This window comes from Chaetodon auriga, chromosome 17, assembly GCF_051107435.1.
Source record: "Chaetodon auriga isolate fChaAug3 chromosome 17, fChaAug3.hap1, whole genome shotgun sequence".
NCBI classification, from domain to species: domain Eukaryota; kingdom Metazoa; phylum Chordata; class Actinopteri; order Chaetodontiformes; family Chaetodontidae; genus Chaetodon; species Chaetodon auriga.
Window position 1 is genome coordinate 6,394,719 of NC_135090.1, and position 27,259 is coordinate 6,421,977.

The following is a 27,259-nucleotide window of genomic DNA, read 5'->3' on the forward strand; positions in this document are numbered from 1 at the left end:
GTACGTCACTGTAGTAACAGCTTAGAGGAGGCACTGGTCCTGGACTGGTTGCACTAGCAAGCATTGTGCAACAATGGCGCACCATTAAAACATAAGAAATGTCTTAGCTTAGACTTCTGTTTAGACTTGAATTTGCTACAGTTGTCAACATCTGTTGTGCAGTTCAGTCTTATACAATCATCTCAGGAAGTCACAAGCTATACCATGGCTCACAATATTGCAGTTTTAGTGGTCTTTAAAAAATCATTTTAAAGTCAAGCTATGGGATGTGCCACAACTTGCCAAACCCTAGTGATGCCCTGTGCTCCATGTCTTTTTTTTTTTTTTTTTTTAACTGATTTCTCATTACAATCCTTGACCTGAATAAGTGAGTAATTGCCTTGAGCAACAAAGAGAGGAAGTTGATGCTGGGAGAATGATTACCATCTCCATCCTGGGAAGTGTGTGTCCTTGCAGTGTGTATTTTTCCAACGTGTGCGTGTGATTCTCGCACGTAGCTGGGAGTGTGTCTTCTGGGCTTTCGATGCTGTGCCGGTGCAGCGTGCTGCACGGGGACATGAGCAAAAATATACTTTGCTGCCTCGAAAGCCCTTCACCCTGGAGGCCTCTCTCAGTAAGGGATGTCCCCTTTTTAGAGCCCTTGGAGAACACGGAAAACATCACAGTAACCCTTTAAGCTCGCAGTGCATGTGGGACAATTCACCTCGCAGGCAACGTGATACTGTTGGCAGGTTGAAAGGAGAGAGGTTTGATTCAGTGTCCTATTTAACTTGCCCTTACAATATCATTTACACTGGAGCTACAACTAACGCTAACCACAAGCTTTTCAAACTGTCCCAGCTGCGGAACGGATGCTTGAAGAATAACATCTCCCTCCTGATGCATGCAGGTTTGTACTTACATGACAACTTTTTGAATGTCTTCATTGTAGTTAATTGATATGGGCGCTAGAACCTCATTAAACCTGAGGCTTATATGTCAGGTGTACAAAGGTTAGAGTCTGACTGCTCTCAGCCTCCATTACTGCTCCCTTGTCTTGTCCATTCAGCAAGGCAACTAATCCAGGACACCACGACAGCACTCATGAATCCCAGCACAACATGAGGCATCTGAACCCACTTTTGGGTAGTTTAGTAACAAGGAGAAAGGCCAGAAGGCCGGGTTCTAGCGATCCTGCTGCCAGTTTGCGTTGGCAGGAGCAGGACGGAAAGATCTAGATCAGCGATACCAGGGGAGCTCAGGCAGCAGCAAGCTAGGCCCAAGGCATTTAGCAAAGATCAAGGGCTGTTAAAAAACGACAAACTGACATTGGAGACAGTTTGGAGGAGAAGGGAGATAGATGGAGGAAGGAGGAAAAGAGAAAGGGGAGGCTAAATGAGAGGACAGAGAAGATGGGTGTTGTTGTCAGCAGATCGATTGCAGCTAAGGATAGAACTATATCAGGATCCTCCTTCACCTCAGCAGCAGAATAGCTACACTCGTGACCCCTGAGGGGAATCTGTGGATGCTATAGATTTGTCTAAGGGTCAGTTTGACAGACACAATGTTAATTATATCTTCAATGGGAATCTAGGAACCGTTGTAGGGCTGATATTCCTATAGCCCCTTAATACTTGGTTTCAAATTGTCGGCATTATATATAACGGAACATTAAATAGTCGCATCTCAGTGAGCAGCAATCAAAGTTAAAGTTTGGGGAAAAAACATCCTTGGGCATTATTTATTAAGACTTTCACTGTGCATGTTGTGGTTTAATCCGATTTGATTTACAGTGAACTGGCAACACCCTATAACTGCAATCAGATTCAGATGTTGCTAAACTTTGGTGCATTGTAGTCAAACCAGCAAGAAAAGCAAAACACAAAACAAAACAAAGAAATCCTTCAATCATTATGCTAAAGGATAACTCCCATATAGGCCTAGTTTCATACTTCACTGGACTGAACTGAACAGAAGGAATAAGATGAATTTACAGGTAATCACAAACCGAATTTACGAACAGTTGTTAATGGTGCTGCCAAGAGTTAACACAAAAAATAATGAACTATATAGTCAGTGATGGTGACTTTTATTCTTTGAACTGAAAAAAACAATTTGGTTAATTTCCACCAGTACTTCATGTACAGAATGCTTGTGCATGTTATATCATTAGTGAAACCTGCTCCAGTAATCTCCCTATAATCCTTCGTTCATCTGTTGGATTACCCTGTTAGCTATATGGGTGCTATACTTTAGCATAGGACTAAAGGGTTCAGATCCTGGCTTGGGTTGATTGAAGAGCTTGTGTGTCCTGATTGGTAATTATTGGACATGTTTAGTCAACCTGTTCTCACTCAGGAAGCTTTGGCATTTGGTGCGCCTTTACTATCATATTTCAGTGTGCAGGGTACTCGGAAAGAACAGCCCATTCTCACCTCCAACGCGTCAAATGACATGTAAAGAGCAGGTTGGTGTGATTGCATAGGTCAAGCACATTACTTTCATCCAGGAAACCCGGTTTCATGCTCTAAATTGTTTCATTGCTGAAACCTATCCAAACTGAACTGAAAGATTAGCCTGCTATTGAGGTAGTAGATACAACCAACTAACCAACCAACTTTTGCATTAGTGTAAGGTGTAATAGTGAATGAATATCTGTCATAGTTTCCGGACAATCGGTTGGATTATCTTAGAGGAGAGAAAAGTTCAGATGTCTCAAATTGAGTTTTAAAAATATCAATGTGCTCTTGAAGAACTGGAACATAGCTTCTGAACTGTGATTTTTGTCTGATGAAGATGAGCTAACTTCTGGCTGCGTCTCCCCCATGGGAGCGAGGCTGCTGCTGGTATAATAAGCTGTCTGGGTGGAGGACCACAGCCTGTCAGCAGTCGAGCCAGCTGTCTTCGGTCTGCTCGGTGTGCAGCAGACACTATGGATTTTCATATATTCTTATGCTCAGGTCCCCGTGCTCGAATTACACACACCCTAAAGGTCATAGCGTTGCACGGAGCAGATACTGAGATGAAAACAGAATGAGGAGGAAGAGAAAAGCATCATTAATTATCCATCAGGAGTCCTCTTATTTAGTTTCATATCTTTTTTATCTATCCTCCTCTTTCTTTCCTTTTCCTCTCCATCTCTCAGTCCTCCACCTTTACTAAATGCAACCTGTACCCTCTATTAGACTCACATGTTGTGTAATCAACAAATGTTACAGCTTGACTCCCTTTGATGCACCAACTGTGCAGACGCTTGGCTCGTCGTCTCCTCGAACCTGCCCCTTCCCACACAAACACATGGTGCGCAATAGCCGGGGAGCCAGCTCGAGCTCCCTCCTCTGCTGTGTATACACGGACAGATGCAGCGCTGACCTGAGCCGTATGCTGCTGAACACAAGTCCTTTTCAAAGCAACAGTTTTGAGTGGCACTGGAGCAAATGCTTGATTTACTGCCTCCATCAAATGTGTTGTAACTTAAAAAGCTGTGGCGTCTTAGCCATTAAGTGAAATAAACAAAAAAAACTAAGGCTGTAATAGCTGCCCACACTTTTCTGTTTGGGAACGCTCACCTTGCTGTATTACTGTGCACTTTATTCATTTGAATGCGTGAAATTGCTGTTGTAAACAGAGGGAAGTGCATTGAAAGGATTGCAGCGACTGTGTTTTGTGTCCACCTGCCAAGTGGGCACCAAAATGTGTTAAAGTTGTGTAGTTACAGCACAGGCATGAATGCATATTGCTTTTGTCTTTGACTCAGCATGATAAATTTCACTCATGTCCGAGCTTGTGGTGTGCACTTGCTATTATTGCATGCAAAAGTTAAGTATAATTTAGCATTTATGTGTAATAATGCCTCATACGTGTAGAGAAAGCGAACAGTGGAGCAGCTGGAAGCCTGAACTGATTAATAAATGTGTGCCGTTACCGACTGTGAAGATGAGCTTCCCAGTGTAAATATTTCATAAGGAGAGGCTGGGAGGAGGCTTTCCACAAGTCCCGCTTCTTGAAAAATATTATATAAATATGATATAAATGAACATCTTGTCTTTCCTTGTGGTATCAGCTGATTCATATCTCTACCCTGCAAGGAAATAGTAAAGAATATGTGTGCATGCCTTCTCGTACGCTGGCATATTTGTGCAAGCGCGTATTTGATTTTCCTTTCTTTCTGATTAAAAATTGAACAGCCAGAGAGGATTTTGTGGTCGAGGACATCATCAAAAAAAGACACTCGGAATGAAATTGGATGCTTTGGATGATTTGAACGCAGTGATACGGTGTTTGAAGAGACGGACGGATTCACTAGCTGCCAGTTGGGCAAGAAAGAGACATAGGTTTTTATTGGACAGGAACAGGAATGAGGGTGTCAGTGTTTCAGGAAAATGAAATTGCTGTCTAGTGCCAAGAAGGCTTTTATCACAAATCGCCTGATTCTCCATGGACTTGTAGGAATAGTTTTACCTGCATGACTTAAATAGTCCCAGATTTCATAGCAGAATTGATCTTCATCTGCTTGCTTTGAACCCATGTAATGGATATAAGGGGGCTCTTGGGTTGTTTTCAGTCACATAAACGCGATTGTTACTTGTAGATGGAGGACATTATTTCTTGTCTTTGTGACCCAGATGGAAATAGCCTTGCCCTCCAATGGATGTGTTTTAAATGAGGTCAGCCTCATCCCAGATGGAGGTCTGAGATCCTGAAAAGAGGTCAGCTGCTCTTGTCCTGAGGGGCCAGGAAGAACTGTTTGTTAAAACTCTGTGTTGGTGTTGTAAAATCTCGTTGTATTAGTTTTTTATATGCCATTAGAAAGTCCCTTTCACTTGTTGACCCAGTATTTCCAGACATATAAGGTGAATTTCCTTAGATAAGGATGCCTGACAATGCAATTCTCCCTCATTTTAAGTGCCATTTTAGTTAACAGTGCAGTGATCCTGTTATCCTTCGCTTGTAGTCACGCTCTCATTTTAAATATGGAAATAATGTACATTAACTTTTTTGAGAATCGATTGAATGTTTAAGTCATCACTTTGGGCCCTCATTGTGTTCTGATGTTTTATAGACATAATAATTCATTTAGAAAATAGTCATGATGACAATGGTCCTTGGTTGCAGCCCTAATGTGGATGAGATGTGGAGCATTTTTAGGTGAAAAAGAAAGACTAAATCCTTTTGCAGTTCTCTGAATTTAATCTTATTTCTCTGATTTATCGTAATCTCAGGAGCATGATCTTTCCCATTAGTAGTTATTCCATCCTTGACTTATCCCAGCTTCTATCTGTCTGTCCGTTTTTCTGTCTGTCTCCCACTCTCTCACTGAAGTGAATACCACATAAGCCTTTTAAGCCTTTGCCTCCTGCACTTATGTGACCGTAAGTGTTTCTTCGTCACTTCCTCATCTCTCCTTGCTTTCAGCCCTTGTCTTGCCATCACTGGATGTATGTTTTAGACATTAGTCATTTTAAATTAAAGAACGAAGATGACAGAGTGTGCATACATGTGTGAACACACGTGTATGTGTGTGCTCCCTCTTTGACAGAGAGCTATTAGCAGGATTTGGACATGCTCTGAAAACCCTGAGTGCAGCAGGAGAGAGAGCTCCACACTGAGGGCCAGTCCTCATTCTTATTTTTAACCACTCCATTAATGTCTTTTCCTTCAATAACTCACTTTTCTTCATCAATCCTTGCTCTCTTCTCTCTCCTCTCTCTCAGCTTTTCAGTGGCTTTTTTTTCTCACTGCCTCCAAAGATGGAAACACATGGACATTAGACTTCATGAGTTGATTCTTACAGCAGTGGCAGTAAGGGCACAATACAGAGCAAGTAGGGAATGGAAGGTTGATGGGACAAGTTTTCTTTAAGGACCACATTCTAATCCATTATCAACATCCTGAAGAACCGTTTACAAGCTGTAGAAGTGAACTTTAGGTCAGTTTCTTAAAGAAGTTTAATTATTATTGCTGTATTAAAAATGGACCACATGACTGTATTTATGAGGAACTCCCCTTAGCTTTACAGAGCATTTAACATATTTCAGTTCATTGTTTTTACAGAGTTGGAATCAGAATGAATTTTGGACTTAGATTCATAAGGTAAACAGAACGGTTCACCAACTGATAATATTGTAGGTCATTTTTTTTTTGTTTGTTTGTTTTTTGTTACCAAAAAATAAGACAATGCTGTGGTCTGTAAATTATACCTTGCATGTTTAAAGATTTCCCTTGTTGGTACCTTCAAGGCTTCTGCCAAAAGCATTTGCATTCACAAGCTAATTTGCCCTTTGGAGGATGTGCCATAAAAAGTGCTACTGCAGTAGCCGAGTCTGGATGTAATGAAGGCATGGATCAGAGTTTTAAGAGCTTTAACAGTTTTAAAAGGGGTAGGATGGGCGGAGATGAGCTGTGTTTTTCGAGTGAAAAACAGCACTTTTAGAAATGACAGTTGGTGAGAACTTGGTGTCCAAATGAGAGGTTACGGATGTGGCAGACGCGAGGTGAGACAGAGTGGAGCTGTGTTTGGTTTGGATGAGAGCTTTCAGGCTTTTTTTTTTTTTTTTGTCACTATTCAATTTTGAAAAGTTGGCTTTATAGCTGAAAAGATTAATTGATTTATTGATGAGGTGATCATTGATAATCGGCAGCAGTTTTGAAAATCTGTTAAATTTTAAACAGAAATATTTGATTCCAGTTATTGTGAACATTTGCTGGTTTGTCTTCTTAGAGTGAAGTGAATGTCTTTGGGTTTGGACTGTTGATCATACAAGACATTTGAAAATGTCCCCTCAGACTTTAGGAACTTTTACCACCCAAATGATTAATTGATGCTAATATTATTTGCAGATTAGTTAGATAATTGTTAGTTGCAGTATTAGATGGCTTAAGTATATGATTTAAATTTGGTGATGTAGTTGGTCAGGGTGGAGTGAGACGTAGTGAAGATGGATTCACTGGAGATATAGAGCAGGGCATCATCAGCATAGCGGTGGAGTGGAGACCATGACAACAGATTATATTACTGAGGGGGAGCATGTATTGGATGAACATTGGAGGACCAAACATAGAGCCTTAAAAAAAATAAGCTGCCAATGTCAGAGCTTTCTGATTGTCCTTGAATGCAGCTGCATGTTTTTCAAAACCATTACTTTTCTGAACTTCAGCACCATATTATCATATTGTAACTTGTCGCTGACTTTTCACTTCATCTTCAACATGAGTATTAATAGTTTTCATCAGAAGTGACAGGAAAAGGGGAAAAATAAGACTGCAGACCTTCACCAAGAACAATCTGAGAGAGAGAAGGCAAATAATGCAGGGCTATCATGTCTCTCCAACAAGAGAGAGAGAAGCCATGGATCACCTGGGTGGAAGTTCCAGAAGAAAAGCCAACTGTTGGGCAGAAATTATGGGAAATTGTGATGGAGATAAAAAACATGTCGAGCAGGAGAAAAATACAGAAAAGAAATATGCTGCCCAGCGTCTCAGGTGGCCTCTCAGATTGCTGCGCTTTGAGAAGAGGCAACGGGAGGCTGAAAACACTCGAGCGAAGAAAAAAGAAATCAATGGCTGTCAGATTTCTTGATCTGATGCTTCTTTCACAAGGCACCATCTCTGTCTGCTTTTTTCAAGTGCTGCCTACCACTTCAGCAACCCCTCCCTTTGTTACCTATCGTTCCTTCACTCCAGTCCTCCTGCTTTCTTTTCACCCTCTCTCTTTCCATCCCTGTTCCTCCCTAATGACTGAGCTGTTGGCAGGCGATATGAAGGTGGCATTTTCTCATCTTATAAGCACATTAAACAGTCAAGAAAAAAGACTAAAATGTTAAATTGGACTTTGGACTTATCTTCTCTCCAGCTCACTCTGACTTTCCCTTTTTCCAGTTTGCCTCTCTGGATTTCAATCTGTTCTCCACCACTTTCTTTCTCATTCAGTTTATTGCAGTTGGAGTGATGAACTTAACAGGCCTTTTATTAAAAACCTGATATCGGCCAGCCAATGTCATCGTTGTTGTCTACATCTGTGATGATGACAGTACCTCCTTGACCATGGTTAGTCAATATCCTTTAATAATTTTAATGCCCTGGGAAATCATTCTAGCCTGGCGTGGAAGGATTTTACTCAACAGTCTGTAAAACTTGCAGTGAAACCTGCTTCAATCCTCCTTAAGGAGCAGCTAACCCAGCTCAAAGAATTAGATTACTTTTAATGTTCACTGATGTGCTATAAGGTGCTTCTGAGGGGTTTCTGGGCAATAAAATAGCCTTATAAAAAATCCACTTATAATGTTGGCACAAAATATGAGCTACGGGGCGCTTAAATGAAACATAAACCCAGAATCAGCCTTCAAAAGTTTTCGCCAAATCGATTCTTAGCCCCAGTGTGTGCCTCTCACATTACATTCCAAGTCACAGACCTGAGGATCTGTTTCCTTAAAGATAAACCCATGTGATCTTTCATCATGCAATTTAAGGAGTACAAGATATATTAGTCATAACAGTTACATACCAGCACCACCGCTGTCAGTTTGGTTCCACCAAAAGACTACTGCTTTACATCTAATAATAAATATAAGAATACTCATTCAATGTGCTATGAATAATTAATTTCCCCTCTTTGGTGATACATCTAGGGTGAAAAATGTGAAAAGAACAACAGCAACAAAATCAGCCTATAACCACAACAGGACATCAAGAAAATCATTCACTTCGCCTGAGGTGACTCGATCCTTTCTCACCAAAGATGAGTTTTGACTAATTTCAGAATAGAAAAAAAAATGGTATTGCAACTGCAGCTTCAATTTACTCAGTTTGAATAGCTCAAAGAAGACTTCTTTGTATGGCTCGATGAACAGTATTAGCTCTGCTACATCAGAGGGCCTCTGTATTCCGTTCTTTCCTTTCTAAGATTCTGGGACTGATCTAACTCATGTCCTATGTCTTCAATGTTAGAGTTATACATGTCGGAAAATAAAAACAGAGCCTCCTCTTGTAGAAATGAGGAACTAGAGGGATTCAAGCTCTGCATGCCAGTCATGATATTAAAGTTGTCTGTCAAGCTCATTTAACATTTTAACCTTTCCTCGACCTTTTTATCATGTCTTACTATGCTCTCTAAGATTACCCATAAAAAGTATTGTGTTCTTTAATATCCAAATTATAGAAACTGAGAGTAATAGATATTTTGAAAAGGGAGAAAAAATAATTCTTAGAGGGAAACGATGACAATAGCCAATTTTATCTTTATTACAATACCCTTTTCTATAAATTTGACAGTTATTCATAGAGGACCATTACACTGAATGATATGCAGATTCATTCTTATACTGGGCTTAAGTGTGTCTACCTAAATCCTGGGAACTGGCCACATACACTTCAACTAGCTTCTGTTCACCCTGACAGACCTAGTGGCCCAGTAGTAGGAGTAGTAGTACTAGAAGTATAATTATTGAATGTCAAACTGTAATCTCTTACACTGAGTTGACAGCGCTTGATGTAGAACTGCATGCTAAGTGTTAAATAACCTTCTGGATTTTTGAAAAATTGTCTGTGATTTATCTTTTAGAAAAACAGTTTCTGACATTATCTCTGTGACTTAAATGCGGAGATGATACATGAGATATATACGAACTGGGTCTACAGTGGATGGTGTTGGAGATATCCCTCCTGTGAGGGTCCAGGCTTCATTATTTCCAAACGAACGTCTACCACTATAACACCATTTATCTCTGGAAGCACCCATCATCCTCGGATGTGATTTTCTCTCACCTTAGCTGCCTTTCTCTATCTGATTCTGTTTTTTGGTGTTACATCATTCGCCTGCAAGTCTTTGTCTCCCTCCTTCTTTCTTTCCCTATTTTCTCCTCTGTGCAAGGATCATCAGCCCAGAGGTTGGTGACCGGCTTAGTAGCTCTGGAACAGATGTTCAAGGGGCAGAGTCAGTGTATATGCGTGTTCATGGGGTGTGTATGTTTGTGTGTGTCTGTGTGGACTTACGATGAGGCTGGACGACAACTAACAAGCAGTGGGCACTTAGACTGGAGAGATGGATTAGTGATTTATGGAGGGATGAACGATAGAGGGATAGTACGAAGGGATTGGAAGTAGGGTTTGGCTTTTGGGGGCCACAGGGGGATTAAAACAACTGTGACTGGTGAGGACAGAAACAGTTTTGCTCTTCTGTGATTCTCAGACCAACGAGATGCATGCAGTGAGCGTTCACAGGTCACAGCTGGGCTGAAGGAAGAAAAAAAATCTTTAGGGAGAGGAGGGAGAGAGTGCAGAGAAAAGGTCAGCGTTAGAATAGGATTTGTTGTGCAGTTGTAGCAAGTACACAATAATGGCAGCCCGCCTGTCAATTTACACTCACTTTCTCTCATTTTGCCTCCGAGGGCTTTGTCAAACCTGCAGAGGGCTGTCAGCTGACCTCCTCTTGCAGCCATGTTGGGGCGCCATAACCCAGAGAAGCTAATTGTCAAACAATGCAGCAGCAACACTGAACATGCATGGTTCGGTAATATTTTAAGATTTATTTTATTATCCGGTAACTTGTTAGCTAGCTAGCCATTGTGTATTGTTATATAGCTATGGGCTAAATTAGTATTGGCAGTGATTGCTCGCACCAGCCTTAGTTCCTCGGCCAGATTGGCCTGTTCTCTACTTAAAAACGAAACCAATGGTTACAGCTGGTTCAACTCCTTATGCAAATCTTTTAGCTAGTTACAAATATATGTCCTAAAATGACATACTGGACCTCCATCATTGCTTAGGTAGCACTGTCAAATGGTCACAGTTTGCTTAGGTTCAGGCAGCAAAACTACTTGGATAGGTTGAGGATTAAAATCGTTACTGTTGTGTAAATGAAGTAACTTAAGTACGTAACATGAGTTGACAATAATTAAATGTTGACTTTTAGTTTCAGTCGGGACATGAACAGCAGCCTCCAGGGTGAAAGTCCGCTGTTTCTTTGACCCATCCATCCACCAAAGCTTCTCCATATGTGGACTGCCTTGGTCACATGCAGAACAATACATATAAATATGGGTCATAGTAACCTTAATAACTTGCATAGACAGCTTATACAGTGTTTTTTCTGGTGAGGACAGGCTGAAATAAACACACTGGATTTGTCTTAAACCCCCCAAAGAAAAGAGAAGAAAAGAAAAAGCTATGGGTATTCCAATGAGCACATAATAACTAAGGTCAGTTCAGGACTAGCTTTCACATTGCTTTGCTGAAAGACCAGCACATCAAACTCTCACAGCAGGACGTCGCACTTATTCCATGTCATATGTTATATGACATTTAAAATCTCTTTCTTTAAAGGGGCATGCGCCAATTTTACATTTAAAGGTCAGTTTACTCGTCATGGTTAGTGCTACCCAGCCTGTGGAAACCAGTGTGTACGGTGTTCTGTGGCTCTGAAGCAGCTTTGTTAAGATGATGTCATCAGACTAATGGAAGTACGATGCTTAATCGCTGGATTTTCACTTGCAGACACTGTTTCACTTGGGTCAAATGACATTTAGCCGTGGATTAGAGTGTAACAACAGTTTAATTGTTGAGAGTTGGCAACTATTATCTGTAAGCTTACTTGTTAATACAAAAATGCTTGTATTTTTTTTTACAGCAAAGTTTCAACCATTTACAAATAGAACCTTCCTTCACCTCTGAGATAACATTAATTCTAATTGATAGAGACCAAAGAGCAAAGCTTTCTAAGTAATTTACATGAATAAAATCTGCTCCATGATGATGGTAGCTCTAATTACAATAGATATGTGATGTTACTACAAAGCTTTTATTCGTTGCATGAGGTCCTAGTGAAGAGGATTCATTTTAGCATTAATTTCCTATGTTTCTCCTGGATAAAAACTGTAATTCAATTTAACTGGTGCGCTTGGTCAGATCACTTTTGTTGTGATCTCAATCCAAATAGGACATCATTCAACATAAGCAGTGTGTTAAAATGGCTCTGAATGTGTCATTAGTCTTATCTACACAATACGCCTTGTTTGTGGCTGAAATACGTTTCTTTTTATTCACTTTCTTAACTCCCTTTAGCTTCAAGCCAATTAAGCTGAGGGTTGCTTTGTCTGTCTGTTATGTCATCAGGAAGCATTAGTTGCTTTAATTAGAGAATCTTTATCTCTCCAATTAAATCTCATCCTCTGCTCCATGCTTTTCTTCTTATACACCACCAACACCCCCTCTTCACACACACACACACACACAGATACAGACAGCTTGCTTTGTGGCTGTGTTATCCAAATGACAATTGGACAGCTTGCATGGCTATTATTAATTTCTACAGGTACTAAAAGTACATGCGTCAGTGTGTGTTTGTGACAAGTGTGTGTTTTCCAAACACTCATTTGAGACACAGCGGTGCAGTCAATCTGTCCTCTGCCTGCTCAGTTAAAACACACAAATTACTGGTGTGTACCGAGACCTACTGATTTCACATGTAGCTCTCAGCTCTGCAGTTGCCACTCAATTACCCCTTCAGGAGAAATGAATTTGCGTATGCCTTTGTCTGTAGATTGTGTGTGGGGATAAAGACTTACTGAGCTGTGTTGGATGGCTTAGTAGAAAAACCTGACATGCATTTAAAGTACAAACCAATTCCGGCTCATTAAAAAATATGACGTAAATATGTCCGATTTTCACATGCAGACACTTGAGAAAAATGCAAATTTCACAGGCAAGTCATACTTGTCAAACATGATCATAGTATAACTCAAGCAACTGAAATGAGATCTGTACTAATTACATTTGGCAGAAATACAATGCTGGGAACCAACGTTGTCTTATGTTTTTGGAAAAAGAAGAGCTCTTTTTAAAGATAAGAGGAGTCCAGCAAATCATACGCAGACACAGGGCCATTATATAGTTTGTTAGTCTCGGAGTGTGCCACGTCCCCAAACAGAGAGGAGGAAATAATAAGTGATGAACAGGTCTCCCCTCAGCAGCCTGAGGAATGGCTGCAAACATTACTGTCAGTGCACAAGTATTTAGCCCCACTCCTTCAGGATGAGGGACTGAGTCTGATTTTATTGGCCGAGTAAGGAAGCGATTGCACATGTGGGTTTTGTTTCTGTGTATGTGAAGCTCTCGCAAGGCTGCGATCGAGACCTGCAACACCCACACAGTCCACCTCATATGCACCACACATACTGTTTGACTTTCTCAAGTTCATATAAACACAAACAGGCCTGTGCTCAGTCTCACTTTCTCGCACACACACACACACACACACACACACAAAGTTATTGGTATAATTACCCAGCATGACTGAGGAGAGACTGGAGGTCAGCAAGGTCGGCCAAGGCTCATTGGAGGTGTTCAAGCACCAGTGATACTGCAATTTAAATCAGCATTCACACACATACACAAACACACACATGGAAGCAACCGCTTTGATGGCTGAGCACAGGCTAATTGGCCGTCTGGTGCAAGGCAGCAAACCTAACAAGCACGAGTTTGTTGGTCTCTTTTACACCAGGACCTTACAGTGGACAACAGAGTCAGACTGGCGTACTTTCTACCAGTAATAGAGTTATATTAATTGAAAAATTAAAGCCCATGATTTATCTACATGCACTATGAAATGAGCATTGCCTAAAATACCATGTGATGATCTTTAATTCAGCCCCGAAAACACAACAAACAACTTTCAACAATAATTTACATGAAGGTCTGAAATGCTTTCAATTTTATTTTGATGGATTTGTAATCCAAAGCATTCAGATATTTACACCTCAAATTTGGGGGTTGATTAATATGTGAATTAATTATTAATTCTACATTGTGGATTTTTAAAGGATGGCTTAAAGTGAGACTGTGGTTGAATGTACAGGCAATGAAATGCACCCTTACTCAACTCAATACACAACTACAGCAACATTTGGTCTGGTGTTCCCAGTAGCTTAGTTTGGCCAATGTTAGCTGACAATGAGCTTAAACCACGAAGTGCTGTGTAACTAATATGACTGGGTTAGTTTTCTGACTTTTTGATATGTGCTTGTGCTCTAAACACTCGTTGATTAGTTTTTACTCTTCACTTTGGCATATCACAGATAAACATCTCAGTGGTTTTATCATAAAAGTAAAACATCCTGCACTTGCTGCCTGTGGCCACAGTTCACATCTATAATATTGTAAAATATTACATTTTTAAAGCAGCTCAATGCCATTTTAAAGCATAAATTAAGGGAGGGCTTTCATGATTCTTAATTTAGAGTGATTTCATATGCCGTAAAAACCCCTTGAAATTGTCCAGGGCTGAGGTCATGGCTGAACACAGAGTGCAGAACACACACAATGAAGGTTTGAATAATAAAAAGATTTATTGTCACAAATTATGAATAATGATTGCTGGGGGATGTTGTGCATAGATCCAGAAAGGAGCAGGCAGGTAGGTGAGGTGAGTCAGCAGCAGGTTCTTTGGGTGGTGGACTGGAGCTGGGCAGACCAGATCCTGAGACACAAGGAGAGCAGATTTAGACAGTTGGAAAAAGCCAGAAAGGCAGAACTCCAGAGCATAAAACAAAGCACTAGGAAAGCAAAGTGACCAAGACATGTTACCAGGCTGCTGAGTGCAACAGTCTGGCAAAGACTGGAGAGGAGAACCGGGTTTTTATCCTGGGGTTGAGGAGTGTGGATTGGCTGCAGCTGTGGTGGCTGATTGGCACAGGGAGCAGGTGTAGGTGATGATTGCAGGGAACCGCCCAGTCCAGACAGACAGACACACACATACACACACACGTATACACACATAAGCAGAGACTAACAAGACACAAAGGGACAGGGGACACACTCAAGGAAAGGAAGGGCGAAGGAGGCTTCCTAACAGAACGGTGCATGTAATCCGTTGAAAACAACGTATCACAATTCATTAAATATCCTCTTAAAATAACATTTAAAACACCCCCATTACATCATTTTAAATGGGCAAACTAAAATTGACCCCCAAAAAAATGAAAACCATCCTTGAATTTTCTCTTTAAATTATAGATTAAGGGATGGTTTTCATGTTTTTTGGTCAATATCAGTTTTCCCATTTCAAATGATGTAATTTATTAGGATTTTAAGGCATTTTAACCGCTTAAACCATGCATATAATCCATTACAATTAATTATCTCTTTAAAAACTACTTTAATTACATCATTATTTTAAGCTTAAAATATTAAGGGATTTGCTTTCATAGTAACTGTTTCATTACGTAGTTGCATCACTGAAATCGTGTTTTGTCAGGAAGGTCGAGCTGAGATGAAGATTAGGAGATCTGGGCACACACACACACACACACACACACACACACACACATACACACACACACACACACACACACACACACACACACACACATACACACACACTCATACACACACGCACACCACACAGCTGATTTGACACACAAACACACAGCTGGCCAGATAAACCCAGATATGTGATCAGTGGGCTAGCGCTTGACGTCACAGGGGTGCGTTCGGGATTATTTAATGTTTTGCAAATGTGATGCAGCAGTTTAAAGGCTTGTGGCATTACATAACATCCCGTGTCAAGGGAATTGGGATGCAACACTGTGACAAGGCTTGCTTTGATTGCATTTAAAAATTCAGAGTCATTGTGTGAGAGGACAAAGTCATGTTGCCAGCTTGTCAGTGTCTTGTAGGGAACTGGCTTATGTCATTTTTCTATTCTTTGCTCGGTGATTTTATTTGCACAAACAGATTCTATGTATTGCAGCAGACTAGTGATAGATAAAATAATCTTTAACTATCTTCAACTCTCCACTGCAGCTAACAGTCACCTGTATCTACTCTTGCTTGCTCCCAGTCCCTCCTATGTTTTATCTGTTGCTGAGTGACTCCAGTGACATGCTGCTTTTTGCTGACCACCTACATTTCACTTTGTCATCCTCCTGTCTGCTTAATTGTTGCTGACCTCCTTTGTTTTTATCTCTGACTGACAGGTGTGAAAAGCGGCCTGGCTGGTGCTATAGTCACTGTTGTTGTCAAGGAAACCAAGTGTCCTGTCCCATTGCCATGGGGAAACAGAACAGCAAGCTGCGGCCAGAGATGCTGCAGGACCTCCGGGAGAACACCGAGTTCTCTGACCACGAGCTGCAGGAGTGGTACAAGGTATGTAGACACACAGTGTGGACATTTTTCAGAGCTACCAAGTCATAGTAACTGCACTGCTGTGCTTGAGGAGTGGGAAGTAACTGATTACATTTTCTCACATACACCTGAAGTACTTGTACATTATTTGAGTATTTCCATTTCATGCTACTTAACATTTTATATCACTACAATTCAGAGGGAGATATGTACTTTTTTACTATTTCTTTAGCAGGTATACTTAATATGTTACTTGGCAAGTTAAAATTTTACATAGAGCAGAACCAGGAAAATGAAGGCTGGCCGGTGGTCCAGTCAGGCTGGTACCATTCACATCTGCTTTCATGTCTCAAGACCCAACTGAATGAATGAGCACTTTTTCTCCTTCTGTTTTTGTCTACTCCCCCATCAACCCAACACCAACCCCTGTTTGTTTGGGTGAGGCAATATCCAAACTATGTTAGTACTCCATATAAGATAGATTATAACAATGTCACTTTACCTACCTACCTACTTTTTTCTACTCTTACATTTTTGAATTCAGGACTCTACTTTCACTTCAACCTACATTAAGTGATTTTTAGGTCCACTTAACAAGCTGTCAACACAACATTAACACACACTCGCCTTATAAAGTTGATGTGGTGAACCAGTCAGTAAGTCTAGTATTTACTCTCCTTTTAGCTCTGTTTTTGTCTCCACCAGTATCTGAGGGAAACTCTGTTAGCCCAATAGATGCTAAATTGGTGGTGGGCAGGTTGTGTACACTGAGTTTAATAGAGCTGTTTGTTGGAAACAGCTGCATAAGGAAAAGATGTTGATGATGTCGAACTTAGAAACAACTGGAAAATGTATCTGTAATGAAGTAAATACAAATTATTCTTATTGCGAGTTGCATTAAGTCACATAGTACATTTGCATTTGAAATGATGTTTGAGAGTAATCATCATAACTCTATGTCCAGTGCTCCTTCACAAAAACAGAATTTCCTCTTCTTTACAGTCATGTTTCGACTGTAGCCTTGAATGTGGTAGTATGTGTTTACATCCAAGGTCGAGTACCACCGCCTCCCACTCCGTTAAGACTTAATGAAGTGCACATTGACCTGACCACATGACTTATCTCATCTTGTGTGCGTAGATGTGTTTCTGTAATGGCTGTATGGCTTTATGCATGGATTAGACCTATGGAACAGCTGTGTGAGTGGTTCTGAATAAGAGCTGTGCATGTTAAACTGTCGCCTTCCTGACCTTTGACTTAAGCCTCGCTGACCCCGGGTCTCTTCACACTGATAGTGGTCATGATAGTGTTCACTCTCAGCAGATTAACAGCTCCCGGATGCTTGAGATGTCATATAAACTGCATGGTATACTCAACAGGATGTTGAGGTGCCTGAGGTCTCGCAGAATTTATCCAGCTTGTCTGTGTTGGGGATTTATTGGTAATAAACCCAAGCCCAAGTTGTGATGCTCTCACACAGAAAACGGCAAAGGCAATGAAAAAAAAAGTTTTATTGGGAACAGAACCATGTTGACTTTCCACCTTCACCTATGAGAATATTTGATATGATGATCAAAAAGTAATTCCAGCCTTCAGATCAGGGCAATGACTTCACCTCCCTGCCTCTATCTTAAAGGCCTTTGTAAAAAAAAAAAATAATAAAAGAGCTTTATTTCTGCTGAACAAAGACTGAGACTGACATGACTTTTACTTCCCTTTTCTTCTCAGGCACAATGCTGCTTTATCAAATGTGACTCCTTGCAAAGAAGATAGAACTGCTTTCAACTATCCAAGACTAAGCTCCTTATCAAAAAGTACTTTCTCAGTGTGTTCAGAATGAAACATTACATGGATGAAACATTTACTGGTCAAAGTTTTTTGACCCAAATTTGAATTCTCATTGTTCCAACTGGCTTTGCAAAGGTTTTATTTTGGTCTGCTGGAAGTGCTGAAAGAGAGCATTACAGGAATTATTGTCTTACCTGATATCTTCTTTTCCTCAGGGTTTCTTGAAGGATTGCCCCAGTGGAACCCTGAATGTGGAGGAATTCAAGAAAATCTATGCCAATTTCTTCCCCTACGGTGATGCCTCCAAGTTCGCTGAGCACGTCTTCCGAACCTTTGACACCAACGGCGATGGAACGATAGACTTCCGGGAGTTCATCATCGCCTTGAGCGTGACGTCACGGGGCAAGCTGGAGCAAAAGCTGAAATGGGCCTTCAGCATGTATGACCTTGACGGAAACGGGTACATCAGCCGCGAGGAGATGCTGGAGATTGTACAGGTGAGCAAGGGGCACTGGGTAATGAAGTTTTGTTGGGGGCAGAGGGTGAGTTGAGGTACTTTGTCTATGAAAAAGATGTGGGTATTTTCATTTTTGAGAAGGTTTATGTGTAGTAGCTGTTCCTCTGGCCTCAGGTGCTAAGAGTAAGGTTGTCACGTGTGACTCATAAACAAGAGAGCAATATGGTATAAATAAAGTACACTGTAGCAGTTGCCTCGCACTGAAACAGCAGTGGAAACCTTTTTGGAATCAGTTACTAGGGCAAGGTTACTTTACAGTTTAGTTTTTCACTTCTGTAAAGTTGGCGAACTCACAAAAGTGCAGACTGTCTGTTAGCGAGGCTGCAGACATGCTAGCAGCTCTGTGAGGTTAGACACAGCTATGCATTGGACTTGATTCTAACATCACAATGACAGTGCTATCATGCTGATATTTACCATGCTAACCATCTTACTTTTGTTTAGTTTGTCGGCTTGCTAACATTTGCTAATTAGCACTGACGAAAAGTACACCTGAGGCTGATGGGAATGTCATTGGCTTTGGTATTTGGTCATAAACCAAAATTCTGAGACAAATTACGTGAATTGTCAGGGGACTCAGTTTGGACCATGGTGGTTGACCAACCAACGACACCGCTAGCATGTCTAAAAATTGTCAAAATGGAACCAGCAGAGGAGGCGATATCCTCACTTTCAGTTCCTACTGTGTATAAAGCACCGACAAAACTGGATCCCTACATTTCCCAAAATAATGTCATAAATCTCTTCGTCACTAAACTTAACTTTGCTTTTAACAAACACATATGGTGTTGTTGATAACATAATATGCTTATAACAAATTTGGACCCACCTCAAGTGCGCTCCTGCACACTTTCTTGGACCAAACAGTCATGTAGAGTTTTTGCATTGACAGGGATAGACATAGAAAGTGCTGATCACACCGTAAATGCTCGCTTTAATTATGTAAGTTAATACATTGTAAATATGTGCAAGGAGGCTCGAGCAGTAATATGCAAAGATTAGCAGGTCCACTTAATATGCTGACTGCAATATTGGCAGCGGCAACACTTTGCGTGGAGACTGTCAAGTACAGTGCTACATTAGTGCTTTTTGTAATCCTGTCACTCCTGAAGAGAAGAAATTGAGAAACCCATATGTCGAGATATGAGGATCTCGCCGTATGTTCTTTGTGTGTGTGTGTGTGTGTGTGTTTGCAATGTGTACGCACTACTAGGTTCTCACGGATTAGCGAGTTAAATTTAACCAGAGTTTATCCCTGAGTGTGCAGAATACTGGGATTATCCTGAGGCTCACTGAGGTTACGCACCTTTGGATGAGAGAGGAGGGGCCCATTGTGTCACTGAGAGAGAGTGAGAGTGAGAGAGATTGTCAAAATAGAAGGAGTTTGGTTTGTTTTATGTGCACCAAAATGTCACAACATTATTCCTGCTCTCTACATGAAAATAAGTTTTTGACTTAATCTAGCCTGTTCCTAAAGCTGACTGAAAATGGAATAGGGTGAAGAAATGTTTGGCATAGTTACAATAATGAAAGCATTAATTGATATTTTTATTTAAAAAAATGTGGAAAGAGAACATTTCCCCGTGTCTGGGTCAGAAAAATCTCTGGAATCATGCGATATCACTGTTGTCAGTTATTTGTTCCTCTTTTAAAACTATATTTTGAAATTACTATTGCTATTTTCAGTTGATGTATTTATTGTTTTTTATGTTTTTTGTGATCAAGTTTATTATTTGATGTATGTATTTCAGGATTCATGTTTTTAATTGTAAAATCCAATTTTTATTGTCCTGATAGATGTCAAGTAATGGAATGCTTTACAACCATTTACATAACCACTGTGGTCCTCCATCTATTAGCTCCCAACTTTCCCTTTAAATAATAAATTAAATAGATTACAGATAATATTAAATATATGTGTTCTGTTTGCGGATGACCTATTTTGGCCACATTTTTCAAATCAATGTCTGTTTTAATTGACTGATGAATTTTGAAATAAGTCAATTTCTTCATGTCACATCACTGAGACATATCATCAAAGTCAAATGACATGAAAAGAATGAGAATATGAGAAGTAGCCTCATTGCCCTTTAAGTATAACATATCTATATTTTTCAGCATACACCCAGCTATATGAACTCTCGCTTTATAATCCAAGAGATAAAACTTTAGAGCTGATATGTCTTACCAAAAAGCACAGAGGGCTTATTTTATGCAAGCTGCCTCCCCTTCTGAGGGTGCTGCTTTGACACTCATCTACAGTCAGTTTTACACCCCATGCTCCCAATGGAGAAGATTTAATGGGCGCAGAAGATGATTGTACATCCGTGTCTGAGGCTGGCTGATACTCAGAGCTTCTCTGTGCTCACTTGCAGAGGTTAATTTAATGCTATCAGGGGACGGGAGACGCTCGTGTATCAGTCAACAGATAAAGATGCATCAGATCAATACAGTAAGCTCTGCTCGTAAGTCCCCCCCATGCTGCTGGCACGTATCACTGTGGTATGATGGTGGCTCTACATCCTAAACCTACTATTTGTTTTTTTGTTTTTTTTTTGCACTACTGTTATCGATGCTAATTTATGCTCGTTATCCATGTCAAATTCATTGTCTTTTCTATGCAACAGTATTTTCTGTAAGTGCAATACGACATATGAGTCATATGATATGACATTGGTAGTTTTCTCATAAGAATATTGGTAAAAGTGTTTTTATGGGCAGTAGTATTTTTATGGCATTTAGTATTTTATAATCTATACATAATGTACATGGACGTAGATTTTCTGTTCTATAGTCCTGTATACCTCTTTTATCTCTTGTATACTTTTTTATCTTGACCATTCTGTGCCACAGTTTTTGCTTTTTCTAATACTTGCTGGCTGTAACAACTTAATTTCCCTGGTGTGGGATCAATAAAGTCTTATCTTATCTTATCTTGCAGCCAAACAAGCCCTGCGTGAGTATTTGGGGAAAAGCTGTCCAGAGAGCAGCTCTTAGCATCGGGCGTAACAAATGTCAGTGAATCATGTGGACTTTGGAAAGCGTGTTTATCAGCATCTTAAAAGCCACATCGACTTTATTTTTCAGTTCAGTTGTGTGTTAGTTGTCTCCTGCCGTCTCTTAATGGGTCCCTGCTGGCTTCATTTCACTTTCTGTTCTTCTGCCCCCACCCCTCCTAACCCTGTCTTTCTCCTTCTTTGTCTTGTTTCATGTTTCAGGCCATCTACAAGATGGTGTCATCTGTGATGAAGATGCCAGAGGATGAGTCTACGCCGGAGAAGAGGACAGATAAGATCTTCAGACAAATGGACCTCAATAATGATGGTGAGAGGAGGAAATGGCAACAGGGAGGGATGAATATGCTGTAGAGAGGGAGTGTGTGCGTGAGGAATGAAGGGTGGATGTGACAGCTTATTGAAGATAATCTTTGAAACATGCTCATTTTACTGGAAATTGGAGGTTTTTGAGAGAATTTAGGAGGATGTTCGTATGTTAGGCAGTGAAATGCATAGTGCATTTATTCAACATTGTTTTGACAGTGGAAGAGTCAGCAATGCGTGTGCATTTATATTAGTTAGGTGTGTGTATGTGTTAGTTTCCATGCCGGACAATTATCCAAAATTTGTTGTGTGTGTGTGGATGTGTAATACTCAAGTCGTGGGGAGAAATCAGTTTACACACTCACATTATGCAGAGTCCTCCAACTTTGTAATAATACCCTCTCTGTCATTATTATGTGTAGGCCAGCATACATATCAATTTATGCATTTTAAATCCTTGTTTGTTCTGTTCTTTATCAGCAGTTTATCAATGTACATGTTATAGCAATTCATGATTTATCTTTGTGAATGTGGGTCCTGAGAAGACACCAGATTTTTCCTTCTGGGTCTCGAGCTGAAAAACGTTTGTGAAGCCCTGTTTTAGACTGATAAACGGTCACATTAAAAGTGGTAAAATACTAGATCTCAGCTAGGCACATAAGGATCTCTGCTTCTGAGACGAATTACATACAACATAACTCTACACAGATGAGGGTTGATCTTTTCATGATTAAAAAATGCCTCATGCCACTGAACTCATACTTAAAAAAAACAAGATCCAATAAGCTGTTCATCCCAAATGAATATTGTATTTTTCCTGTCAGCCTACTTTCCTCCATATAAACTAACAATTCTACGACTGAGATATATCCCCGGTGGTGGGCATGTTACTTTTAAAAAATTAATCAATTACGTATTACTCATTTAAAAAGTAATATCATCACTAAGTACTCACTGTTTTGCACTAATTCACACAAGGCACCAACCCCTGGCTGCATACCTGCGTGCAGGAAACACACAATCTTGAGAGAGATTTGAGTATATGGGAAAATATCAGGACTTTACTTTTACCAATGATTCCTCCTAGAGCTCTACCAGCTGATTAAGTAAGAGCATGAACGTATAATATTCATGTGTTCATTAATATGGAAGTCTGGATATTTACATGATCTACTAAGTTCAGCTTATGTGACTCAGTGCTGTGGACAGGAGTAGAATTTCTAAAATATAGTATTTTAGTTTTCTCCTTCTTAACTCTACATTTTAACACCATGTTGACTCAATTCAAACAGGGTTTTTGTAGTCTGCTTGCAACAAGCGTCATATTCCCTCAAAATAATGGCTCCTCATTTTGTCTGTCTCCATCCACCCTGCAGGCAAATTGTCCCTGGAGGAGTTTATCAAAGGTGCCAAAAGCGACCCCTCCATCGTCCGGCTACTCCAGTGCGACCCCAGCTCGGCCTCCCAGTTCTGAACCCCCCCAGCCCCGCTACGACCCTTTTCTTCCTCACCCTCTCTGTTGCTATTGAAACAGTCACTCAAATCAATGCATGATGGTTCTCGTCTCTCATATCATCTTTTTTTGTTGTTGTTGTGTGCAAAGATGGAGAAGGAATTTTTAGGAGGCTGAGAGAAGTCATCTCTGTCATTTCACTTTCATTTTTATATTTGGGAAAAATGAAGGGACATGCATATATATAATGATCAGTCGACAGTGACGTCCGTTCCCGAGTATCTCTCTCTCTCTGGAATCGGGTTTCCAGGGAGCTGGTGACAAAGTGTGGATGTTTTTTTGCAGGGTGGGGATGGCTCAGCTTGTCCTCCAACACACATGTATATCCTGTATATACTGTACGTCTATGTATATCATGAGATGAAGTACATTTGTCTTCATGTATGGTGCACACTTTCTGGCTTCGAAAGGCAGTATTATGTAGCGTAGCTTCCTGGTCTGATCTGAACGAGTCGTCGGGGTGGAGGTGGCTGGGGGTGGGGCGTTATTGGGATTTTACTGCTATATGATCTTTCACTGAGAAAAAGAAGGCCTGAGATCCCATTAGGTTTTTATTGAAATCTACTGGCATTTTGTTGATTTTTAAATTTTAAATGTGTGAGTTTTTTTTTTTTTTTTCATTTGTACATATTGTTTTCCTCCTTCATGTTGTTTTATTTATTTATTTGTATTCTTATTATCGTGACATGATTTTAAAGATGACCATATTCCAGTTTACAGTGACAGAGAGAGAGAGAGAGAGAGAGAGAGAGAGAGAGAGAGAGAGAGAGCGAGAATGTGATTATGTGATTTAAGGTTGACCTCTTTGGGATTTGTAGATTCGTTAAAGTGGACAATTGTGAAACTGTAGTGAAATAAGGGAATCCCATAATGCATTTGATCAATGACACCAGTAGCACATATCGTTTGAGCCGCCATGTGTTTATAAAGTACGGCTGTGCATTTGGTCTGAATGCGAGTGTGTGCATGTGTATATGCACCGTATGCTTGAGGCTAACTTTTACAGTATTATCATGTTGTGTTGTTTCTTAATTTGTAAGTATTTTAAACTTCTTTAACAACGAGCAGTAAACTTAAGATAGTCGTAACCTGTCACTATACTGCATGATCCTATGAACCAGATGACGACAAAATCCACAAAACCAGTCAATGCACAGCGGTATGTTTTTGTAGCTCTGCAGCCTCCTCAGCACCGTACCAGGCAGAAATGATTAAATATTTGTCTTGCTTTGGGACAACCCCCCCTCTCTCTTTTCCTCTGACAGACAGAGATCTCACTAAGGGCTCGTTCATCACTCTCCAGCTGAATGCTTTTATAACCTCCTGGATTAGTCTGCTTACAGAGCAGTTAGATGATGGGACATGTTTCAGGAGGTAAGAGCAAGTGCAGATACTTGCTCTAATGAGAGTTTTCAGGGTTTCCAAACAAACAATGTAGAAATCTGACAGAGATCAGTGGCTGTGTTTACATTAGCACTGATAGTAATCCTTAATATTTTGGGAACCTATTCAAACATATTTGATTATTTGGAGCAAGAAAAGTGAAACACTTCGATGTCTGTCCGACTGAAATGAAATACAAGACTTTTAATTGTATGTCGGGTTTTGAAACATAGGCTTGACTGCGTCAGAATAAAAGCCTCCCTCTGATGTAGTGTGCACATGTAAACAGAGCCACTGGTTGCAGCAATACCAGCACGACTCCCATGTACCAACCATTTAAGGCCCCCATTGTCAGAACACTATTGCCATCTTCTGTTTTGGAGGTTAAACACAACATAAAGTGTGTTGGTGAAGAAGCTACGCGTTGGGCAGGCAGGAAGGAATAAGTAAAACTGCACAGTGCAGATACTCATAGACCCATTTTACCACTGAAGTCACAGTTGAAATACATGATGCACAAAGAGGTCAAACCCGTTACTGAAGACCATCCAAAAGCATTGAAAGACAATTATTATTAAGAAGCATTAGTTATATTGGCATTTTTTTTTTACTTTTACAGGCTGATCTCATCTCATCTCTGAAATGTAAGTGTTCTCAGTATTTCGAAATGGTGGAATGTAACTAAATCAATTAATGCATTTAAGTATAATATTGAGGTATTTTACTGCAGTATTTTTATGTTTGTATTTCTAATCCATTACATTTCAGCAGGAAATATAAGAATTTTTACTGCATCACGTGTATCTGACAACTGTAGTTACTATTTGCTTTTCAGATCAAGTTTATAAAATATATTGTATTCTTCTAAACTTCCCAAAATGATATGAAACAGTTAGCTCCAACCTTACCAACTACACCTTTAAGTGCTGCTTGCATGTCAATGCATCAATAATAGTGATGCAATAATATAATAATATACACACTGGCATGGGTCATTCTGCATAATGAGCAATTTTACTTTGGTACTTTAAGTAGATTTTGTAGATAATCCTGATCCACTGTAGCGATCCCCAATCAGGAGCAGCCGAAAGAGAAAAAAAAAACCTTGAAGTAGATTTTGTTGCCAATAGTTCTGGATTTTTATGTAAGTAAACAGTTTGAATGCAGCACTTTATAAGGGGGCACGTATTTAGTATTTAGTCCTTAATTAGATTCTCGTGATGTGAGGAAATCCTTTTAAAATGGCACATTGAAATGCTTCATTGAAATCCAGGCTAAGGCAGTTATTTCAGGTGTGCTAGCAGCTTCGTAAAGCAGGTGTGGACAGGCTTCATTTTACCCTAAACGCCAAACGTTTCATGGATGATTTCTCAATCTGCCACATAAAATAACCTCAGCCAGTCTGAGAAGAACCTCAATCATACCACACTTACCTGGTGAACACCTGATGTTTAAAAATAGCCAACATCATCCCAGTATGTATGTTGCCCAACACTGAATTATTGTGTGCAATGGTGGCAAAGTGAACTACCAATGAGAGCCTGAGAGCTGTGTTGGTGCAGCTGCATCCACGTCATTAGGACTGACCTGAGGTTAGCTCGTACCAAACATTTGCACAGGAGCCGACCCAGCCACACCTGTGCTTTGGGGATCCTATAGTGTCACTGCCTTCTGCTGGTAGGATAAGGAACAACAGTTGCAACACCCGGTCTACTACAGTTTAACCCTTTTCTATTCTCACTGCCTCTGATGAACTGGTACCTTGTGTTCGATAACTACGACCCCTTCTTTCTTACTTCCTTCCTTACCTCCCTTTCTTTCCTTCCTACTTTTCTGTTGCATGAAAACCTCACGTGAGGATGTCATGTTTGTTCCGTTGGACCTGAAAGCGAAATATACCTATGTGTTTCAAAGCTGTACGCGTGGATGTTTCTTCATTTCTGGTTATTTGGGAGTGCACGAATGAGCCAAGCATTTCACCACGAGGTGAGCGTCCCATCTGACAGCTCAACGTCACTCAGATACTTTAAAGTTTTGCAGCATGTCAAGGTACATTGCAGCTCCTAATTTACAGACAGCTGGCAGAATGTGGGTGAAATGTGTTTGTGCTAACCTGTCAGGATGTCGACATGTGTGTCTGAGTGTAACCAGTCATACCTGTCAGGCCACTCGCTGCTGACATTACCACATATGCACTGTATTTGGTGCAGAGTTCAAATGCAAAACACACAAAATAGCTGCCAAACTGTGAATAAAAACTTTATTTACTTAAGCAATAAATACAAAACGAGCAATACTGGTTTATCTTGACCTATCTTAAAATAATGGGCACATACTTGACTGTCAACAGCTCCAACAGGCAACACAAACACACCAGAGGTTCACTCTGCAAAAACAGGCAGAAGGCACACCCACACACACTCTGTACACTACTACTATATTTGTGAGAACCCTAATTTATCTCTACGACACCTGCTTCCATTGTAAGCTATTTGAAAACTCAAACATTAAAAGAATAATTTGGCATTTAGGAAATACACTTTTTCATTTTCTTGCCGAGAGTTAGACAAGAAGATCGGCACAATTCTCACGTCTGTGTGCTAAACGTGATGCAAGAGCCAGATGGTTAGCTTAGCCTAG

General features: G+C 40.3%; 1 protein-coding gene across 1 annotated transcript in view; it reads left to right on the top strand.

Moving 5' to 3' along the window:
* Positions 1–26,532, top strand: part of LOC143335044 (hippocalcin-like protein 1) — a 38,654-nt gene extending 12,122 nt beyond the window's left edge. Inside the window, exons 2-5 of the mRNA XM_076754142.1 lie at positions 15,951–16,119; positions 18,102–18,383; positions 21,622–21,727; positions 23,100–26,532. Of these exons, the coding sequence (XP_076610257.1) occupies positions 16,024–16,119; positions 18,102–18,383; positions 21,622–21,727; positions 23,100–23,197 (582 nt within the window). The 5' untranslated portion in view covers positions 15,951–16,023 and the 3' untranslated portion in view covers positions 23,198–26,532. The remainder of the gene's footprint in view (positions 1–15,950; positions 16,120–18,101; positions 18,384–21,621; positions 21,728–23,099) is intronic.
* Positions 26,533–27,259: the final 727 nt, after the last annotated feature.